The 22,729-nt window shown below is 44.4% G+C and overlaps 2 protein-coding genes across 10 annotated transcripts in view; one reads left to right on the top strand and one right to left on the bottom strand.

Annotated features, from left to right (window-relative positions):
* Nucleotides 1-628: 628 nt before the first annotated feature.
* mmab (metabolism of cobalamin associated B) lies at nt 629-15,719 on the bottom strand. 3 transcript variants are annotated; one of them, XM_068006041.1, is made up of 9 exons: nt 15,574-15,717; nt 8,872-8,933; nt 7,932-8,025; nt 6,780-6,837; nt 4,603-4,675; nt 3,817-3,914; nt 3,072-3,136; nt 1,777-1,836; nt 629-855 (listed from the first exon to the last, which is right to left on the bottom strand). In XM_068006041.1, the coding sequence occupies exons 1-9, from the start codon at nt 15,675-15,677 to the stop codon at nt 765-767; spliced, it is 705 nt and encodes a 234-aa protein (XP_067862142.1). In that variant the 5' UTR covers nt 15,678-15,717; the 3' UTR covers nt 629-764. The 3 variants fall into 3 exon arrangements, with proteins under 3 accessions (XP_067862142.1, XP_067862143.1, XP_067862144.1); XM_068006042.1 differs by having other exon boundaries at nt 15,658-15,692; XM_068006043.1 differs by having other exon boundaries at nt 766-855; nt 3,072-3,167; nt 15,574-15,719.
* Nucleotides 15,720-16,064: 345 nt separating this feature from the next.
* Nucleotides 16,065-22,729, top strand: part of mvk (mevalonate kinase) — a 35,771-nt gene continuing 29,106 nt past the window's right edge. For all 7 annotated transcript variants that reach the window (XR_010967217.1, XM_068006037.1, XM_068006036.1 and 4 more), the window contains exons 1-4: nt 16,065-16,172; nt 17,270-17,362; nt 18,837-18,984; nt 21,308-21,455. Coding sequence is in view for 6 of the 7 variants with exons in the window: in XM_068006037.1 (XP_067862138.1) it covers nt 17,285-17,362; nt 18,837-18,984; nt 21,308-21,455 (374 nt within the window). In the remaining variant the exon portion in view is untranslated. The remainder of the gene's footprint in view (nt 16,173-17,269; nt 17,363-18,836; nt 18,985-21,307; nt 21,456-22,729) is intronic.

The following is a 22,729-nucleotide window of genomic DNA, read 5'->3' as shown; positions in this document are numbered from 1 at the left end:
TCTCTTCTGCAGCATTTGACATTCCTCACTTTGATGAGCACAAAAGTCATTTTCCCCCCTCCTCTTTCCCCACCCCAATGGATTACATTGCCGAGTCATTGGAAACTCCCAAGTCAAGCAGCTACTTTTAACCAATTATCAAAATGTTGATGTACTTTTCATGGGAAATGTTTACCCAGGTACAGAAATACAGTACAAGCAAGGAGAATAAGGTCTGGTGGGGGGGGGGGGGGGGGGGGGTGAAACTGTTTGAACATGACCTGGTAGCACCACATACCTCAGGTGACAGCAAGTGTGAGTTTCATTCAGAATGGATCCATTTTATACAGGATGTTGTGCACACTAATGTACCAATGATTAGTTGTGCTCAGCTTTCCATTAAAAGTACCCTTTCCATCCAAAAACACTGGCTCCAACATTGCTCATAAAGTGCTTTTAAGTCATGTAAAAGTGCAGTTGACAGCACAAACATCACCCTTTTGCCATCTACTGCACTGGGAAATATAAAAGCACTGACCAACTTTGTTCCAGCGACAGAGACCCATTTTTCCACAAGTGAGGAAGCAGAATGCCAGACGGCTAGTATAGCACCAATCTTCAAAATCAGAAATACAAGGCAAGCCACCCATTTAAAAGCTCCAAATACCTTTGCCACTGATGCAAAGAAAAGATTTATTTACAACTGTAAAATAAAATAGTTCTGCTCAGGTCAGCTGACACAGGGAGTCCCCATCTTCACTTCTAAGTAGAATACATGGACAGCACTAGTCTTCATTTGTCCTCTTGTAAACTTGCTCCTTTTTGCCTTCCTTCATGGCAGCATAACGTGCCAGTGTGAACAGGTAGTCACTCAGCCTGAGAGGAAACAGGTAAAGGCTGAGAATGGTGATCACTGCAGCAGTGTAAAACATTCTAGATTGACACGGTTCAGTTCTGAGATAGAGGACAGATCACTGTAGAGGAATGTGATCTGCCTACATCCCAAACTTCACCTCATATTTCCAAAAAACAGCTGATTATTTTTAACAAGTGCTTTCTGGTTAATTTTATTTGTTTTAAATCTAATTTCCCTAGCCCTCACGTTGCTCTCCTCTCCTGAAGGTTCCACATGTGCCAAAAGCCCTCTGACAGATGCCGTTCTCCCAGTACGAGACTGAGCAAGCAACTGTTCAGCTATTCCACCATGAGTATCCTCACCGCTGCCTAGCTGAGATCATCTAGATACAAGGCCCTTAAGGTAAAAGGAACTCGAGACATTCTCAAGCCTAGTTCCTAGTGGCCACAGGCCTACAGGAAGAAACTCTCCTCAAATTACTGGCACCTTTGTTCAGAGAGCCACAAGAATGACTAGTATCGTGAAGAGAAATTCGCATTGGTCAGTAGGAATGCTTTTGTGGTTAAATGAAGTGTTGGGCAGACTAGAACAAGCTTTTCTCTGCAATTGCTGTGTGGTATCCCTGACCTGGGGCAGCTTGATGCTGACAGTGGGTGCAAAAACTGGTAGTGTGCTCCATTCCCAGCATCAACTTGAGTACAAAAAATATGAAAATCTACTGTTATTTATTTCCCCCACCGGGGGAGGAGCAGAAGGTAAGAGGGAGACACTCAACATCCCCAAATCTTACCATCTACACTACCAATACCCCTTTAATATGAATATCTACCTTTTCTAATGTTAATTTACCACTCCAGCACAATTCAGATGGGAATTGAAATCAATTGGCTCTCTGGTCCAGCTACACATTAACCATTTCTACAGCACAAAAACTCGTTTACCTGTTGAGGTATCTTGCAGCATTGCGGTCAGCTTCCCCAGCTCGAACTATGCAGATCATGCTGATGAAAATATATAGTTAAACTGCAGATTAGTGTGAACTTCAATACTCAGATTTTAAAATGTACTTATTTATTTTTGGTTTTTTAAAAAAAAATTGAGCTTTCTGGCAAGTGTCCCCTTTATTTGTGCATTGTTATCCTCTATTCATCTGCCTGGCCAGAGGACAAAAGCCAAGAGGTCCCACCACCTACTCCGGAGGGAGGTCCGCCTGGGCCTCATAACCATGGCCAGAAAGCACCAAAGGAGAGGGGTCGGGGGGGTGGGTTCAGGAGAGGGACAGGGAGAGACTGTACAGCCTTCACCTGGCATATCCCTGCTTGACATGGCTCATATCAAAAAAATGACAGCAGGATTCTAACCTGTGCCCATTCCTTCTCCAAATCAGTGAGCACTAATACACCACCCCAGAAAAGAGACATTGTTTAACTGCTAGGATCTAGCGGATCTATTTTTTTTTTGCCTGGACACCTGAAATATACTTTGGTAGAGATTGTTGCATGCAACATTCAGCGGGTTTAGGTTTAGTAATAATCACATTTACACGATTCAACTGCAGCACACTACACACAGTATTGGAGCAGCTAGTTTCCATTTTAAAATTAGTTCATATTGGTCCTAATAGTATATTGCTGGCTCCCAATTACAGAGATGAATTAGTAGCCTTGCTTTAAAAATACCCCCTCCCAAAATTTCTTCCTCTCCCTTCGGAAGGCATCAATTCATGTTGGGGTACAGTTCCATCAGCTCTCTGCTGTCCCACTCAAATGGCCATTCTTCATATGTAAACGTAGACAGTGAGTATCTACAGGCTGCTTGACTATGGGAACAACACACACACACCTTGCTGGATAATAATCAGGAGTGCGAATTGAGGCTCCACGAATAATTGTAATCTGTCTACAGCCATCCTAGTTGAAATTAGTAAACTTGGCATGGCAATCAATTCTGGACCCTTTCTACTCCGAATAGCTCAACATCACATCACACTGAATATTTACCTACTTAGTCAGATCAAGGCTGCACATGAGGAATTTGGGGAGGCTGCCCATGAAAGGAGGTTTTATATAAAGTTTAAGATTGTATGGCATTTCCTTAGGATTCAGTCCCACTTTCATTTATATTCAGTTTATTGGCACTATTCATCTAAATGCAAAACAGTAGTGAATGCAGGTCAGACACTCAGGCAAATAGTGTTGGAGTGGCAATAAAATAGAGATCCTGTTCATGAACTTACCTCCTCTCTGCCCTGCGACAGATCGCTCGCGCCAGGTGCAGGGTTGCACTGCATTTTCCTCCTGACTGCAAAAAGAGAAAGGATTCTGACAGCCTTCTGCGTTCAGTGAAATACAAGATATCAACGGTAAACACAGTCAGTGGGTGCAGCAGTGCCACAGGTTGGCACACTAAACACACTGCCAGAGAAGCATGACAAGTTTCACTTCGATTCCTGATATGACAAATTTCCAATCTCAGTCATGCCATCAAGGTGGTCATGAGAGGTTAAACTAGCACTCGAGTCACTCCTGCAGATCTTGCTTGTGAAGTATTGGCAAAATCCCTCATAGCTGATGGCACAGATACATTCTCCAACACTCTGCTTGTTGTTGCTCTGAAACTCAGACCCACTACAAAGCCTGAGACTACTCGCAGCATTCCAGAGATTTCAGGCTCAGCTCTTGGAACTGCCCTGCTCTGGAGACCCAGCTATACTGGCCGACAGAAAAATAAGTTTCTTTTATTTGAACTATTTTCATGACAGATACTACAGACATTGCAATAAGATCTTTGCACTCATTACGATCTTGTTAAATCCTACAGAACAGCACAGCAAAACACAAGAAAACAATTGTCACAAGATATTTTTACAAAGTGACAGTATCCTGTTACAAACATGGTTTTACACATAACATGTCGTGGAAAGTTACCATCAGACTTCAGAGTACAGTATGCCTCAGGGGAGAATCCTGCAATATACATACCGGTAAGATGAAGTTAGTGAGAGGTGGGAGTTGCTCCGTGTATCGATCAATCCACTGTTCCAGCTCTATCACTGGCTTTTCACTAAACGTCGTTCTCTCTAATAAAAACACACAAAGCATTCTTACCATTTTCACTGATGTTAAAGGAGAAGGATCTTCTGGGCAAAATACTGAATAAAGTAACTAATCACTCTCGGTCAGTCCCATGTAGTTTTTTTTAAATCATCTCAATATAATCCTAGTTACAAGCAGTACACTGATGTAGCATGTCAAGGCACCAATACATGGTGCTACAGCAGAAACCGGGTTGATCGCCACACTGCTGTGTTGCAAATCTCAGCTCGCTACAATGGGGAGGTGCTGAGCAGAGGCTAGTTTCACTCTGCTGTAGCACCATCTTGTGGCATGGGCAGTCTTAGCCCATCTCGTGACGCAGCACAATAGTGCCCTGAAGCTACAGTACTGCATGCAGGATTTGAGTTCTCTCATGAATCGCACAGGGTCCATTTCTAATTTCAGCCAGTCACCTGGCAACAGTAAGGAACTTTTTTTTTTAAATGAGAGAAAGGAAATATCACAAGTGGATTGAGTGAGCATGCATTGTCCTTGAACATTACCTAGCAGCCCATTCAGGACAGCACCATTAGATGTTTGGGGAGGGTAGCCTGCTCACTATCAGACAGTTCCACACATGTGTACATGCGTGTGTGTGGAAAAACAGAAGGATTTGACACAAGAAATAAAATTTATAATCAGCCTTAACTGATTTCTTTTAAAATCCCTTACTAAGATGGCTCTCTCGTGCAGAGGAGATGGGAGTAGCTATGTTGGATCCAACATCCTGCAGCACACACTGGATCTGTGAAACAAACCATACAAAATTCAATATTTAACATAGCCACAGTACACAGGCAAATACCTGGAATTTTGATTAAAACAAGGATGTTCTGATTATCTTAGCCACCTATCCCAAGTGGCTATTCTTCACAGTCATTATTTAAATTACAGACCTGCCTTAGATATTCTCTCGAGTTCAGCGGTTCTGGTTACTCCTTAAATGGTCCCCACATCTTATATTCAGGAGTTCACCCATATTGCCCAATATTTAATTGTATGATACCGCATCTTGAGGGTGTAACAATAGAGCTCCCATGTGATCTGAACTGGATATTGTGTGTTTCACACGTGTGCTTCAATCTTTCTGTAGGCGGACTGTAAACCCTCAAGATACAAGGCCAGATACGAATCATTAAGCTGCTTTATTTTACAGACAGCAATTGAACAGAGTACCAGTAGTAAATAAACCGCACTTATTCTACTCAATTTCACTTCGGTCTTTGAAAAATCAGGGAAAAAAATAAATAAAATCTCGCACCCAGTCCTTCTCGTGGGCTGGCGACTTATTTAGGCATTACCTTTCTTTCTAAACAACCTCTACCTACAAAAACTGATCGCCTGCATCTTAGTTTGCAACTTCATGTCAAGGCCTGTTCCTTGCAATCCATTAAAAACCTGACTGACTGCACAAGTCTCTTTTCTCTTCCTGCATCAGCATGAAGTGAAAGTGCAGTGCCATCCACTCCTTTCCCATTCCAGCAATTGCCAGTGGCTCTGTTAACCAAACCAATTACTTACTCACCTCATTTTCAGCAACCACCTCATTTTGGGCTCACGTGGAAAGAATCATCCTCCACCAGAAGACGATGTTTGATAGATCATCTGAGACAAGATAACTAATTGTTTAATGTCTCTGGCTGTTGTGGGAACCTGTTTAATGACTGGCTCATTGACACCTGAAACTCACTCAGTAGCTGCAGCCTGAGAGTTTTTAAAACCTGTGCAAATTCACAGTTTTAAAACACACTCAATACATATCTTAGTCCCAAATCCTTCCTATGAAGAAAAATTGATCAAAATCCCAAAACACTACAATGTTGAGCCTAGAACATCGGCAATGTTTTCCATCATGGGACACAGCATTACAGGGGAAGCCTTATCCGTCCTCAACCGATTCCTACACAGGCCCTTTCCAGGAGGAGTCACTGAATAACAGAAAGTAGTGGGAATCATGGCTAATATTTTTTCGCCTTCCTAGACCAGGGACGTGGGAGGCCAATTGTGTTCCGACCACCATTCTAACTCTTGTCTGCTAATTCAGCTCTAACTTGGAGCATTCTGGTCTATACGTCAGGTAGTATATTTAGACATTAAGCCATCAGCAGAGTTGAAAATGTCATACCTTTAAATCACTTTCAAATTTTCCAGCTCAAAACTGTGCAAAGTAAATGTTTTTATTTTACATTCCAAATCAAAGCTTAACATTAAGTGACCTAGATATGAATGACGACATAATAAGTAGTGTATCAGTACTAGTTTTACTTAACTCACAAAACAATGGTCAGTGACACTCAACGTCTTCCTGAATTCTGGGTCTTTCAAAGTTATGAAGATAAGCACCAGCAAGTGCTATAATTGATGAGCTATCTCAAAGCATCTCCAAGCACATCAATAACCTCAATGTATAATGCACTGGAGAGACTAAAGAAACTGCGACTGTTCTCCTTAGAGCAGAGAAGGTTAAGGGGAGATTTAATAGAGGTGTTCAAAATGTTGAGTGCTTTTGATAGAATAAATAAGGAGAAATGGTTTCCACTGGCAGGAGGGTCAATAACCAGAGGAGACAGATTTAGGATAATTGGCAAAAGAGCTAGAGGGGAGATGAGTTTTTTTTTACTCCGACAGTAGTTGTGATCTGGAATGCAATGCAATGCCTGAAAGGGTGGTGGAAGATGATTCAATAGTAACTTGGAATTGGATAAATACTTGAAAAGGAAAAAATTGCTGGGCTATGGGGAAACAGCAAAGGAGTGGGACTAATTGAGCAGCTTTTTAAAGAGTTCACACTGGCACGATGGGCCAAATGGACTCGTTCTGTGCTTGTATGTTTCTATGATTCACTGTACCTTGTAAAGTTCCTCCTCAAACGCATGACCTTGCTCCAAGCAGAACTCCATTGCCAGCCTGAAAGAAACAAAAGACAGCTTGCGGTCTCTGTGATATTTTCTGGTGCTTGTGAAGCATGTGAGACAACCACAGCAGTGTAGCATATGATGGCATTACCGAGACAGACCCTGTCCATTCAACTGACTGAACCGGGAATGCAAATTATACGTGTTTGAAACAGCCTTTACCCAGTTCCAAGTGGGCATTAGTACACAGCCCACAATTCCACACTAACATTAAATTGGTCATTTTACTCAGGAAGGCAACAAGGACATCTGATATGGGAAATGGAAAATGCCACAATGATACTGGTGGGGGGGTCTTGAGGTTAGGATTAAGGGGCATGATCAGGGCAGAGTGGAGGTGGGAGGTTTATGCCCTAATTACTGTGCCTGACCCTGGGAGTGCTCGATGGTCATACTGGCTGTGAAAAGTGGAAGAAATGTTCACATCCATGTACCATCAGTCAGGGCTGAATTTAAATCCAAGATCCCATCAATGAAAGGACGATATGCCAACACACTGCACTCCCAGTCTGTTAGTTTATTGCAGAAAAAAGTGAGGCAATGACAACTCAAGATGATTTCTGATGGTTTGGAATAGTACATTATTTTTTCCCCTTTTGCACCTCTCCTCCCCCCCCCCCCCCCCCCCACCCCTCCTGTATTTTCTCCCCTTCTCTCCCAAAGATGACAGCTCCTGCTCATTTGTTTCCAAGGGTGCCGGCTGCCCTCTAGTACCTCATCCAACTGGCCATTCTTCATGTTTAAACAGTGAGTGCCAGATGATTCAACCAAGGGAGGCATCACAAGCAAGTATAATCTGTCCTTATCCAATATCCCAATAAAGGCAATTTCGACCTGGGGGAGGGGCGAAAATATTGAGTAACTTTCCCCCCTCCGTAGCTCAGGAGCACTGCAGCCAATTACAGTGCCTCACCTGCTGCTCTGACTGAGATAATCTAACGGCACACTAAGGATTGAACCTTCCTGGACTGAATGGCTCACTGGGCCGTGCCTGCAGCTCTTAAGAAGTACGAGAAATATAGGTCTGCCACCAGCACAAGTTTCTAAATTGCTCCAAATACCCTCTAAGTGTTAAGAGTTACATACCCGATTGCAGACGTCAATTCATCCGTACTGCCCAAAGCTTCAAACACATTATCATCCTTTCGCCTGCGCTCCCCAGTGAATGTGCTGGAAAACCCTTTCAAAACATGGAAATTACGAAAGACGTAAGGAACAAACACCACCTCAAGACGCTCTGGGGTAAAAATTTGTACTGGCCGGTAGCACTGAAGTCATCGGAAAAGAAAAAAAAATCAGGGGGAACTCAAACCAGGTTATCGATTCGCTATTGCTCATTTTACACTACCACCAAGACTGATTTATATCCCTCCTTGTATACTTTAAAAAATTAAAGAGTACAAAGAATGAATATAGGAAAATACCAGCAGTCTAATCAAACTGTCCAATCCAATGGTGATACAGCACATTAGGGCACTTGGTGTCACTACTATCATCTCCAATAATAATGGTAGTTCCTAATCCCAGGAGAACTGTCAGGAGAATCTGAACCACTCTCATGCCTCTTGATGGCCTGCTCAGAGGACTAGGGGCAAGACAGCCGATCATTCGTGGCCCAGGTATGGCTCAGCATTCTGAAAATTAATTTAACAAATAAATAAAGTTTTGCAACAATTGCTGCTCAACAATTTTCTTTTCACTTACATTGGAACAAGGTGTGGACATCATGTGTCTTAAGTTTAAAGGATACTTTAAAAGGACAATTTCATTTTTTTTTTCAAACACACAAGACAAGGCTCGTGTGGAGCATAAACGCCGACATAAACCAGTTGAGCCGAATGGCCTAATTCTGTGCTGTAACTTAAAAAAAAATAACTTTCTATTATATTGAGATAATATTTCTTTATTTTATAAATCAGCTTGAAATCTTCTGTCTATCCATTGCATTTCCTTTATTGAATCTAGTGGAGCAGCTTTAAACTCTCTCGGCATTCGAGCAAACAGATCCTTTAATATCACCGCAAACCTTTATCTCCTGTTTTTGTGTAAATCTTTGGAGTCTTGGGCTTCTCTGTTTTGGCATTAGAACTGCAAAACAAAACAAGATAAATAAAATTGGAGCAACTCATTAACTGTGAGATCACAGGCTAGCCCCAAAGTACAGCAAAAATCTGGATACTCCTCCCAAGATTTAGTTGGTAATGCATCAACCAATGTGCTACATAGTCCCACAGACTAGTCAAGCAACAGCCTGACATAGCCACACTCACGGAATCATACCTTTCAGCCAACGTCCCAGACTCTTCCATCACCATCCCTGGGTATGTCCTGTCCCACTGGCAGGACAGACTCACCAGAGGTGGCGGTACAGTGATATACAGTCAGGAGGGAGTGGCCCTGGGAGTCCTCAACATTGACTCTGGACCCCATGGCATCAGATCAAACATGGGCAAGGAAACCTCCTGCTGATTACCACCTACCGTCCTCCCTCAGCTGATGAATTAGTCCTCCTCCATATTGAGCACCATTTGGAGGAAGCACTGAGGGTAGCAAGGGCACAGAATGTACTCTGGGTGGGGAACTTCAATGTCCATCGCCAAGAGTGGCTTGGTAGCACCACTACTGACCGAGCCCTGAAGGACACAGCTGCCAGACTGGGCCTGCGGCAGGTGGTGAGTGAACCAACACAAGGGAAAAACCTACTTGACCCCGTCCTCACCAATCTACCTGTCGCAGATGCATCTGTCCATGACAGTATTGGTAGGAGTGACCACAGCACAGTCCTCGTGGAGACGAAGTCCCACCTTCGCACTGAGGACACCATCCAACGTGTCATGTGGCAATATCACCGTGCTAAATGGGATAGATTCAGAACAGATCTAACAGATCAAAACTGGGCATCCATGAGGAGCTGTGGGCCATCAGCAGCAGAATTGTATTCAAGCACAATCTGTAACCTCATGGCCTGGCATATTCTTCACTCTACCATAACCAACAAGCCAGGGGATCAACCCTGGTTCAATGTGGAGTGTAGAAGTGCATGCCAGGAGCAGCACCAGGCGCACCTAAAAATGAGGTACCAACCTGGTGAAGCTACAACTCAGGACTACATGCATGCAAATCAGCAGAAGCAACATGCTATAGACAGAGCTAAGCGATTCCACAACCAACGGATCAGATCAAAGCTCTGCAGTCCTGCCACATCCAGTCATGAATGGTGGTGGACAATTAAACAACTAACGGGAGGAGGAGGCTCTGTAAACATCCCCATCCTCAATGATGGTGGAGTCCAGCACGTGAGTGCAAAAGACAAGGCTGAAGCATTTGCAAACATCTTCAGCCAGAAGTGCCAAGAGGATGATCCATCTCGGCCTCCTCCCGATATCCCCACCATCACAGAAGACAGTCTTCAGCCAATTCAATTCACTCCGCGTGATATCAAGAAATGGCTGAGTGCACTGGATACAGCAAAGGCTATGGGCCCCAATAACATCCCGGCTGTAGTGCTGAAGACTTGTGCTCCAGAACTAGCTGCACCTCTAACCAAACTGTTCCAGTACAGCTACCAAGGTGGAAAATTGCCCAGGTATGTCCTGTCCACAAAAAGCAGGACAAATCCAATCCGGCCAATTACCGCACCATCAGTCTACTCTCAATCATCAGCAAAGTGATCAAAGGTGTCATCGACAGTGCTATCAAACAGCACTTACTCACCAATGCTCAGTTTGGGTTCCACCAGGACCATTCGGCTCCAGACCTCATTACAGCCTTGGTCCAAACATGGACAAAAGAGCTGAATTCCAGAGGTGAGGCGAGAGTGACTGCCCTGGACATCAAGGCAGCATTTGACCCAGTGTGGCACCAAGGAGCCCTAGTAAAATTGAAGTCAATGGGAATCAGGGGGAAAACTCTCCAGTGGCTGGAGTCATACCTAGCACAAAGGAAGATGGTAGTGGTTGTTGGAGGCCAATCATCTCAGCCCCTGGACATTGCTGCAGGAGTTCCTCAGGGCAGATTCCTAGGCCCAACCATCTTCAGCTGCTTCATCAAAGACCTTCCCTCCATCATAAGGTCAGAAGTGGGGACGTTCGCTGATGATTGCACAGTGTTCAGTTCCATTTGCAGCCCTCAGATAATGAAGCAGTCCGAGCCCGCATGCAGCAAGACCTGGACAACATCCAGGATTGGGCTCATAAGAGGCAAGTAACATTCGCGCCAGACAAGTGCCAGGCAATGACCATCTCCAACAAGAGAGTGTCTAACCACCTCCCCTTGATATTCAACAGCATTACCATCGCTGAATCCCCCACCATCAACATCCTGGGGGGTCACCATTGACCATAAACTTAACTGGACCAGCCATATAAATATTGTCGCTACAAGAGCAGGTCAGAGGCTGGGTATTCTGCAGCGAGTAACTCACCTCCTGACTCCCCAAAGCCTTTCCACCATCTACAAGGCACAAGTCAGGAGTGCGATGGAATATTCTCCACTTGCCTGGATGAGTGCAGCTCCAAAAACACTCAAGAAGCTCAATATCATCCAGGACAAAGCAGCCCGCTTGATTGGCACCCCATCCACCACCCTGAACATTCACTCCCTTCACCACTGGCACACTGTGTACCATCCACAGGATGCACTGCAGCAACTCGCCAAGGCTTCTTCGACAGCACCTCCCAAACCCGTGACCTCTACCACCGTGAAGGACAAGGGCAGCAGGCACATGGGACCACCACCACCTGCACATTCCCCTCCAAGTCACACACCATCCCGACTTTGAAGTATATCGCCGTTCCTTCATCGTCACTGGGTCAAAATCCTGGACCTCCGTACCTAACAGCACTGTGAGAGAACCTTCACCACACCGACTGCAGCGGTTCAAGGCGGCAGTTCACCACCACCATCTCAAGGGCAATTAGGGATGGGCAATAAATGCTAGCCTTGCCAGCGATGCCCACATCCCATGAATAAATACAAAAAAAATGCAAACCAGAAGATCCCACATTCAATCTCTACTCTCTTCCAGTTAGCTGATCTCAGCTGGGACAGCAAGTGGGGTGCTGCTACCGGCCTCAGTGTCACTTTGTTGGGGAATGATGGCTCTTTTTTTCCTTTCCTAGCCCAGGAGCACTGAGGTCAGGTTGGTCATGGAAGGGGTAGTTCATGCTACAGAAGATGAGATTAAGATACATTACTGGGGCAGATGATGCCTTCAAACTAGCCATTGCTGGGAACCAACTTCCAATACTGATTTTAAGAGTGAAGATTTTTTGGAAAGACAGATTGGGAATGCTTTTGGGAGGAATAAGAGGAGTTTTTAGAACTCAAGGCTTGGTTCAGGTTGGGTCAAGAGGGCGTATTTGTTCAAAGAGCTCCCCTGGCAGAAGGGAAACATATACACATATACATACATAAACATATATTCAGCTAAGTTTCTATTTTAAACAACACTCAACACCAATTAAGAAATCCTATCCCCCCCCCCCCCAGCACAACTACTCCCAGCCTCCATGACTGAACCCCGACACCCATTCTTAAGGCCTGCTTTAGGTTTGAATATAACAGAGCAAAGGGCCAATTGTGATCAAGTGTGTGTGTGTGTGTGTGTGTGTGTGTGTGTGCAGTGGAGTGGAATCTCTTCAGAACAGTAACATGGGAAAACTTGTTATTTAAAATACTCTCATCATTTTTTTTTGAATATGCAGGTTTCCCCAACTCACTGCTCAGGAAATCCCACCCACTGCTGCCTTCTCCCACTGTGACCTTTCCCTGTCTTGAGCATCCAAATCTTTCACCCCCTCCCCACTTCCTGCTGCCGCTTCTCACCACTCCCACAATCACACTGAATAACCAAACATCACCCCCATTGCCAACCCACCACAAGAAAACTCCCATCACTGCACGGTTTTGTCAGTTGCCCCCAAATCCCTCCACCCACACACACACACACACACACTCCCACCCACACACACACACTCCCACCCACACACACACACACTCCCACCCACACACACACACACACACTCCCACCCACCCACACACACACTCCCACCCACCCACACACACACTCCCTCCCACCCACACACACACTCCCTCCCACCCACACACACACTCCCTCCCACCCACACACACACTCCCTCCCACCCACACACACACACTCTCCCACCCACACACACACTCTCCCACACACACACACACACACACACTCTCCCACCCACACACACACACACACACTCTCCCACCCACCCACACACACACACACTCTCCCACCCACCCACACACACACACTCTCCCACCCACCCACACACACACACACTCTCCCACCCACCCACACACACACACTCTCCCACCCACCCACACACACACACACTCTCCCACCCACCCACACACACACTCTCTCTCCCACCCACCCACACACACACTCTCCCACCCACACACACACACACTCTCCCACCCACACACACACACACTCTCCCACCCACACACACACACACTCTCCCACCCACACACACACACTCTCCCACCCACACACACACACTCTCCCACCCACACACACACACACTCTCCCACCCACACACACACACTCTCCCACCCACACACACACACTCCCACCCACACACACACACACTCCCACCCACACACACACACTCTCCCACCCACACACACACACACTCTCCCACCCACACACACACACACTCTCCCACCCACACACACACACACACTCTCCCACCCACACACACACACACTCTCCCACCCACACACACACACACACTCCCACCCACACACACACACACACACACTCCCACCCACACACACACACACACTCCCACCCACACACACACACACACTCCCACACACTCCCACACACACACTCCCACACACACACTCCCACCCACACACACTCTCCCACCCACACACACACACTCTCCCACCCACACACACACACACTCCCACCCACACACACACACACTCCCACCCACACACACACACACTCCCACCCACACACACACACACACACACTCTCCCACACACACACACACACACACACACACTCTCCCACCCACACACACTCTCCCACCCACACACACACACACACTCTCCCACCCACACACACACACACACACACTCTCCCACCCACACACACACACACTCTCCCACCCACACACACACACACACTCTCCCACCCACACACACACACACACTCTCCCACCCACACACACACACACACTCTCCCACCCACACACACACACACACTCTCCCACCCACACACACACACACTCCCACCCACACACACACACACTCTCCCACACACACACACACACACTCCCACCCACACACACACACACTCTCCCACACACACACACACACTCTCCCACACACACACACACACACTCTCCCACCCACACACACACACACTCTCCCACCCACACACACACACACACACTCTCCCACCCACACACACACACACACACTCTCCCACCCACACACACACTCTCCCACCCACACACACACACACACTCTCCCACCCACACACACACACACTCTCCCACCCACACACACACACACACTCTCCCACCCACACACACACACACACACACACACACTCCCACACCCAACTACTGTCAGCCCAGTGTTGCCACACCCTAAGTCCATCTCCCAACACTACTATATCTCTCCCACCTCTCCCTCCCTAGGCCTCTTCCCAATTCAGCCATAGTCTCCTCCAAAACCTGATACTCCCTCCCCAGCATGCCCAAACACCTGACCACCCCTCCCTCTCAACTGTTCTCCCAGATCCTCATACTCTTCCCCACATTCTATGATCCCCCCCCTCTAACCCCAACACAGCTACACACAATTCCTACCATCTGCCTCCATGGAATATCTTCCCCTATATCCTGAACTTTAAAAGTGCAAGAAATAAGACTAACTACACAGTTAAACTAACTTTTGATAGTAACCAAGGTCACTGATTTAGTTTTCATGTAAATATACCCAAAATTATCACTAGCATTTCTTACACTTAAAAATGAAATTTGATTTATTCAATCATGTCAGTGACCCTAATAACATATTACATTATATAGCAAACAAATCCAATGCACTATGTACAGTGACTGTACACTTCAGCACATCTGGAGGTCTTGAAAGGCACTACATAAATGCAAGACTTTCTTCATGTGCAACACCATGGGAGATATTTCTTTTTAAAAGGCTTCCCATGGTATTGCTCACAGGGATTTTGCAGCATGAAATAGACAATGTATTAAGGCAACATAGTCTAATTGTTAAGTAAACACAAGCTCAGTGTTTAATTGTTGTTTGGTCAAAGAGTTTTCAAATTGTAAAGCACTGGTCAGTTTCAACTCCAGGTTAAAAGTATAAAGTAACCTTTGTGTTCTTTTTAAGATTGTGTGTTGCATCTGCAATGAAATTTTACATCCACACACACTTTTTAATACATATTAAACTTAATAATTGATAGTTGGAACTTGGTCATATGTTATTAAAGGGGGCTCCATCGTCATGAAAAGATCTGTTTTTGTCACAGAAAAGAACCACAAACATCATACCCAATTAACATCATTAGCCGGGCCTATCTGGTTCCATCACCTATTTATAAACAAAAGGGGAAAAGGTCTGTAATGAAGGCACTGCAGCAGCCTGAGCTGATACCAAGGTACCAGTATTGAGATTGCAGGAATGTCCTCCTCAGCCTGGTGCTCACCTATCCCCGTCCATGCTGCAGTAACTTCGCCTGCTCCATAACCAGGTCGCCGCTCCACAGGAACGGCGCACACAACCAACCAACCTGACACAACTCGAGGACATTTAACAACCTCCGCCCCAGCTGCCGGCGCGCGCAGTCAGGCCATCGCGCGACCCCGCGCCGGGGGGGCGGGGCTCACAACCTCATTGGCCAGCGTCCGACAGTACCCGCTCAGCTCATCCGCCTCATTGGTCCTTAGTTCGACAGTTGATCAACCCGACAAGCTAATTGGTCCACGGTGCTCTCAACCGATTGGCTGGAAATGACTAATAGAAAAAAACCGCCTGTTCTTTGACTCGCTATAATTTGTTATAGTGATTGGCTGAGATGCGACTAAAATGTTGATTGGTTGTAAATAGGTTTGATTGACAGGACAACTAATCCTCTGATTCCATTCCATTGGTTGTCTGGAATGGATCCCACCCCCACAGGCGTGGGCTCGAGAGACGGAGACGTAACGGCGCAACCGTCAAAGCCGGCGCGAGAGGCCAGAGGAGGTTGGGCGGTGCGGGGCTCGCGGGTGAAGGGTTTGCCAAGTTAAAGAGCGTTATATCGATGTAAGTAGCTGAACGGTCTCCATTGTCACCTCCCCCCCCCCTCCTCCAACCCCTCTTCCTAATCCGATATCTGTTCAATCGAAAGTAGCTTGAAATACATTCAATCAGAAAATGTTGGAAACGCACAGCGCCTGACAGAACACGTCAAATGGCTGAAATCAAATGAACAAACAGCATGTAAAATGTGATCGGGACAAGTGAGAGAGTAGGCGGAATGACTTCGCTCTAGCCAAGGTGTCAGCTGTGGCTCAGCCGGTAGCGGCTCACCATCACCTTCTGCAGGGCAATTAGGGATGGCCAGCGACGCCCACATCCCATGAACGAATTTTAAAAAAACCTCTTTCCCCTTGAGTGAATCAGAAGGTTGTGGGTTCAAGTCCCATTCCAGAGATTTGAGCACATAATCCAGGCTGACACTCCAGTGCAGTACTGAGGGAGTGCTGCACTGCCGGAGGTGCTGCCTTTCGGCCGCTATACCTGCCTTCTCAGGTGGAAGTAAAAGATCCTGTGACGGTATTCAAAGAAGAGCAGGGTAGATCTCCCCAGTGGCCTGGCCAATATTTATCCCTCAACCAACATCACCAAAAAAACAGATTATCTGGTCATTATCGCACTGCTGTTTGTGGGACATTGCTGTACGCAAATTGGCTACTGCATTGCCTACATTACAACAATGTCTATGCTGCAAAAAGTAATTAATTGTCTGCAAAACGCTTTGGGACATCCGGAGGTTGTGAAAGGCACTATATAAATGCAAGTTTTTTTGTGTCCTACGTAACGCCACCATGGGAGTACCATCACCAGAAGACCCGCCATGGTTCATGGCCCTACACCACCACCTTCTCAGGGCAACTAGAGATGGTGAATAAATGTGGCATTCTCAGCTTTGCCAGCAAATTTTTAAAAAAAGTTTGTTCTGCATATTTACTGCTGTAGGGACATTGTATTGAAATATCTTTTAATCAGTGTGTAGTCTTGCTCAAAGCTTCTGTCATAATTTGATTTTGACTGTTCCTGATTTTAACAAATGATCTGAATCAAGGAGTTAATGGGTTAATTTTTTTTAAAAAAGTGAAGTTAAAATTTATCTGTTTTAGGACACGCTTTACACAATGGCAAACAAGACATTGATTATATCTGCTCCGGGGAAGGTTATTTTGCATGGAGAGCATGCTGTGGTCTATGGAAAGGTAAATCAGGATCATCTTTTTAAAAGAGGCAGTCTCACTAAAAAGCAACCCATATGATTAGGTTTGATTTCAAGGCATTAATCTCATCAAGGAGGTTCAGGTGATGTCAAAGAAATGCAAGAGAAATTTGGGAAGTTTGTAAGTGCCATCTGAACCAGTCGATGAAATTGCTGCCTTCTAATGGGGACGAGTGATTTGACACAGTTCAGCATCCTCAAATAAGTGCCTTGAATTTCTACATTTATGCTGTATATATCACTAGGTTTGGATATAGAAGGCCCTTAAGACCATTTTATCTCGTCCTTCCAAAATACCAATTCCACCCTCTTTCCACAACAGTATCTAGTTGTTTCTTAAACAAGTCCAGTGTTCTGGCTTCAGCCACTCTTGCTGGCAACCCTGTCCAGCTGTTGATCACTCACTGTGTAAAGAAATACTTCTTGACACCTGCCCTGAAATTGCCCATCACAACTTTAAACCTGTGCCTTTTGGCTTCCTCTAACGTTTCTGAAAGTATTGTTTCGGATAGTATATCTCTATAGAGTCTATGAGATGCTTGTTTTCAAGACTTAAGTTGTTCCTTGCAGCTTGTCCCTCTGACAACATTGCTCATTTGTGCACTATTTGTACCTAGGTCCCTTTCAACTCCTCCCTTGCTAAGTTCTACCCCTTCATGGAGTACATGTGCCACTTGTTCTTAGATGACTCCTGAGTCCACTGGTTACTAGTTTGGTGTCCTCTGCAAATGTAATTATTTTGCATTGAGACTGTGATACAGTGGCAATTTGTGTATAGCTGGAACTGGAGGGTTCACAGTGCAGACCTCTGGGACACCCCACTTACCGTTATAACCTAACTCATCTTATGACTAGTCTCCGGTTCCTTCCCTTTAACTAATTACTAATTTATGTCTGTCTTACTTTTGATAGCTGTTCTTAGTTTGTAAAGGAGCCTCATGCAATACTTTATGAAAAGTTTTTTGAAAGTCAAGGGCCACTAAGGCATACGGCCTCCCTCACAGTCTGATTAAAAATAAAAACAGAAAATGCTCGAAACACTCAGAAGGTCAGGCAGAGTCTGTGGAGAGAGAAACAGAGTTAATGTTTCATTTCAATGTCCTTTCACTTGATTTATTAGCTGATTATTATAGTTTCGCATAAGAAGTCATAGAGGCAATGAAAATTCTAATTTCTGAGCAATAGCTTGTCCTATGTGCAATCGCTCCCATGTATTCGATTTTTTTATGATGCAGTTGTAAGGGCCATTTGTTTGTCATTTTCCTTCAAAAAATGAGTGTTATGGCAGCTATCAACCAGCACCTAAAAACTAAATGCTTTTACTTGGCATTATTAATGCAACAGAGAGAGACTCACCCATCGCTGACTTTCATGTTCTGCAAGTCAAGGGCTTGCAGCGATGCATGCTATTTTTTTTGTAATACCAAGTTACTCACACTATCTCTTTGTGATTATAGGTGGCTCTGGCAGTCAGCTTAAACTTAAAAACATATCTCCGGATACGACCATGTTCTGATCAAAATGTACAATTAAATTTACCAAATATTGACGCCCATCTGAGTTGGAAACCTGCTGCCCTCCAGTTCCTGCTGACAGCAATTGATGGTAAGATGCAACAAAATGAACAGCATTGTAATGGATAAAGGACACGCACCTGTCACAGTAAGTTTTTTGAGGGGAGAGGAAGAGACATTAATTCATAAAGGCATGAGCCTGCATAGTGGCACAGCCCATGGGAACACCAGTGCACAGTGCAGGAACAATCTCAGGGAAGAGAATCTTGCTTATATCCTGGCAGTCAGTTCAGAGCAACATTGGCAGAGGGGTAGATGCAGGATACCTGTCCTCTCAGTCAGGATTGTCAAAAGTGGAGAAAGAGGAAAATTAGAGAAAACATGGTGATTTAAACATAATTTATTCTGGAATGTGGAATTGAGCTAACCTAGATGACTGGTATGTAACTTTATTTATTACTTTATACAGTATAGTATACATTGAATTATAAAGTCATTCCTAATCTATTTACTAGCCATGTCAATTTTTGTTAATCAGCCTTTAATCCTACAGTGTGACTATCATCACATTAGAATATGCTTGTGGCCTCGATCCTCAAGAAGAGGAATTCTAGTGAGTCCAAAAACTAGCAAAGAATCTCACTGATATCTGTGGCTGTTAAGGTGTTTCCTTAGTTGTCATGGTTTGTATATAACATGCTGTAGAGGCACATGGAATAATCAGAAAAGAACAGAGAGAATTTCACTCATGAGGAATGTGAACAATAGGTGGTGGCTTTTCATAAGATTGCAGAATGTTGTAAGATTCAAGGCAACACCCACTTTCGTCAATTTCCTTTTATTTGAAAGAATTTCCACCAGTTGCTTCATTCAGACATCATGAAGAAGCTAGAAACCATGGGAGTACATGGTTAAATCTTCGATTTTATCAGGCTTGTGTACCTTAGCTCCAAGTTCCAAGTATGGGTAGATGAAGAGCGCACTCAACCTGTCTTTGTTGAAAGAGGATTTAAGTATGATAAAGTAAGATTGCCCATCGGCGCCTATTCTATTCATTGTCTCCTTCAGTGATGTGTATCGTGAAGGATAGACTTGGAGCGTCCATTTCAGGCATTTTTGAAAGTATGGCACTCCATTTCACCAAGTTATTGGCTAATTCACCTAGGGAACCAGTACATTCCACCCACCAACTTGAACAATGGACTAACCAGTGGAATATGGTGGTGTGTGCCCCAAATGTGGTATTGTAGTTTTGCATGGCTCAAGAAGGGATCTCAAAATGAATAGGGGATATGCTGTATATCTAAGCTGTGGTCAGGAGGATGATGGCAACGTTCTCACTTTTTTTAGGGTGATCGTGCCATTCTTCATACTCTGCTTCAGGTAACCCTGCAACCAATTGCTTGATGGATATGCTTGTCCTAGTTGAATGTGCAGTTGGAAGCTTAGCAGTACCCGGTGCTCTTTAGCTGGTTAAGCTCCAACAGCATCCCTATGCACTTTTGGGGTCCCTAGTCTAGGGTTTTCCAACCTGTATGCAAGTTCTTTGGATTTAAATAGGATAGGGTATGTCGCTAGGGGCAGAGAGTGGGCAAACAGAAATTTTACAGATCTCGATATGTTAGTAGTTAGGTTTGGAGACTCTTCAGCTTAGTGACATCCAGCTGTCTTTTTTTTTAAAAAAAGAAAATCTCCAAGAGCTACTATTAGCTGAAAAATGTCTTGTGAAGTATTTAGCTCTGGTTACTAATCTAAGAGAAACATACACTGACGTTTGCACTGACACTAGCAACTAGAGAAAAGTACACCTGCTGGAACTGGTTTAGACAAGTTACAAGCCTTTGAGAACTTCACTGTCCTATGAACCATTTGATCAGATTGCCGTCCTGATTATTAAGCGCCTTGGGACATTTTTCTACGTTAAAGGCACTATATAAATGAAAGTTGTTTTTTATTTTGTCAATTTATTCCATTATTTGTAAATGTAGATCTTGCATCTTAACGAACCATACATGCTGCCAATGTAAGAAAAGTAATTCGTGGAAAAAATGGTTATTTGAGTCTTTGAAGCTCATACTTCTGGTATTCTAACTTTCCCATTGTTAGCATGTTGGCATGCAACTAATCTTTTTTTCTCCACTACCATGCTTGGCGCAATATCTTAAACCCCTTTCAGTAAAGAATACATAATGTTAATTGAATTGTAATTACTCATACCTGATTCTATATGTTATTTCTCTTAACAATGAATCCGTACAATTTCTTTGATAAGCAAAGGGACAGGAGCAGCATGAAGTCTGTTGCTTCTGGTGTTCCTTTTTTTAAAAAAAAGTAGTGGCGCAGAACAGTTTTAGTGTTAACAGACTGACTTCCCATTAGCCCCACTAATGATGCTGATTGTTTTCTTTTTGTAGCTGATGTCCTGAACCCAAAGGCTGCGAGCCAAGAACAGGTGGAGCGACTGAGACAGTTTGCAGGAATTCCAGAAGGCTGCACGGACGCAAGGAGCCTCAGTATCCTCTGCTTCCTTTATCTATATGGTGCTATCTCCAGCAGCTCTAGGTATTGAGTTCTTTCTATCCCATTAATTCATTGCAGTATGAAAGATACCATTCAGCTTGGCACCAATTTTGATGGTTGCATCAGGACAGGTGGTAGATTGGTGTAATTGTTCCAGCTGCTAGGGGCACTTTTAGGTTGTACAAGTAGAGCTCCCAGTGAAGGTGTATAATAAATACACCTGCACTGAGAGAGAGTTCGGGTGGATATAATTGTAACCTAAAGATAAGAAAAAGAAGGGATGCGAGCAAAGGTCAGTCATAGAGATAAAAATAATATAAATATTCGGAACATAAATGGTTATAGGAAGTAATAATAAAATATCTGACAAAAATAAGCAAATATTAAATTGCCTCTATAGCAAGAAAACACAGGAATTGGAGGCAGTAATTAAAAGGAGGAAATAGATGTAATGGAGATAACCAAAATGGCTGCAGACATGACAGGACTAGCAGTTAAATATTGCAGGCTGCAATGTATTTTGAATTGATAGGGAAGGAAAAAGGGGAGGTGGGATAGCTGAGTTAATCAGAAACAACATAAAGGCAATAGCAAGAAAGGACATAACCAACAAAGGGCTAGAAACAGAATACGTTTTGAGATAAAGGATAGGAAGTTATGGGTCACACTATTGGGAGTATAGTACAGACCACCAAATAGTGGGAAGGAATTGGAGGGAGAAATATGTAGGCAAATATATGAAATGTGTAAAAGGTACTGCTCAAATAATTAGCAGAAATACAGTTTTAGGAACAAACCCATGAGACTAGATTGAAGCTACCTTTATCTCTGCTGCTATCAGTAAGTTTGCTCTGTGAGTCACTGGAGGCATTATTACAGCTGATGTCCCATGTCTTCAGTGGGACAGGGTTATAGGTATGCCAGGACTCATTTTTGGCAAAGGAAGTAATTTTTATTTTTTCCAATTTTTTCTTCTCCTCCTGAAAGCAGTGAAACAAGTTATAGTATGGTTCCATAGTTGCCTGCAGTCCTCCAGTAACACACCCAAGTGGTCATTCTTTATGTGTGATCCTAGATGGTGAGTGTTGGCAGGCACAGGTTGGCATTTATTCTGTCCTCACCCGACATTCTCACGTGTACAAATCAAAAGGATGGTGATTCAGGAGCGAGAACCCTGGCTGATTAACCGTTTCTTAACCTGGAGTTAGGCCAATTGTAACGTCCTTGCTGAGACTGACCCTCAACACTACCAAAGGACTGAACCTGGCACCTTCCTGATCAGTACGGCTCAGTACCACACCATGTGGTGCGTCACT

The sequence above is a fragment of the Heptranchias perlo genome, chromosome 25 (genome assembly GCF_035084215.1).
Source record: "Heptranchias perlo isolate sHepPer1 chromosome 25, sHepPer1.hap1, whole genome shotgun sequence".
NCBI lineage: Eukaryota > Metazoa > Chordata > Chondrichthyes > Hexanchiformes > Hexanchidae > Heptranchias > Heptranchias perlo.
Note: the sequence above shows the minus strand (reverse complement) of the source record. Positions and strands in the feature narration are given on the sequence as shown.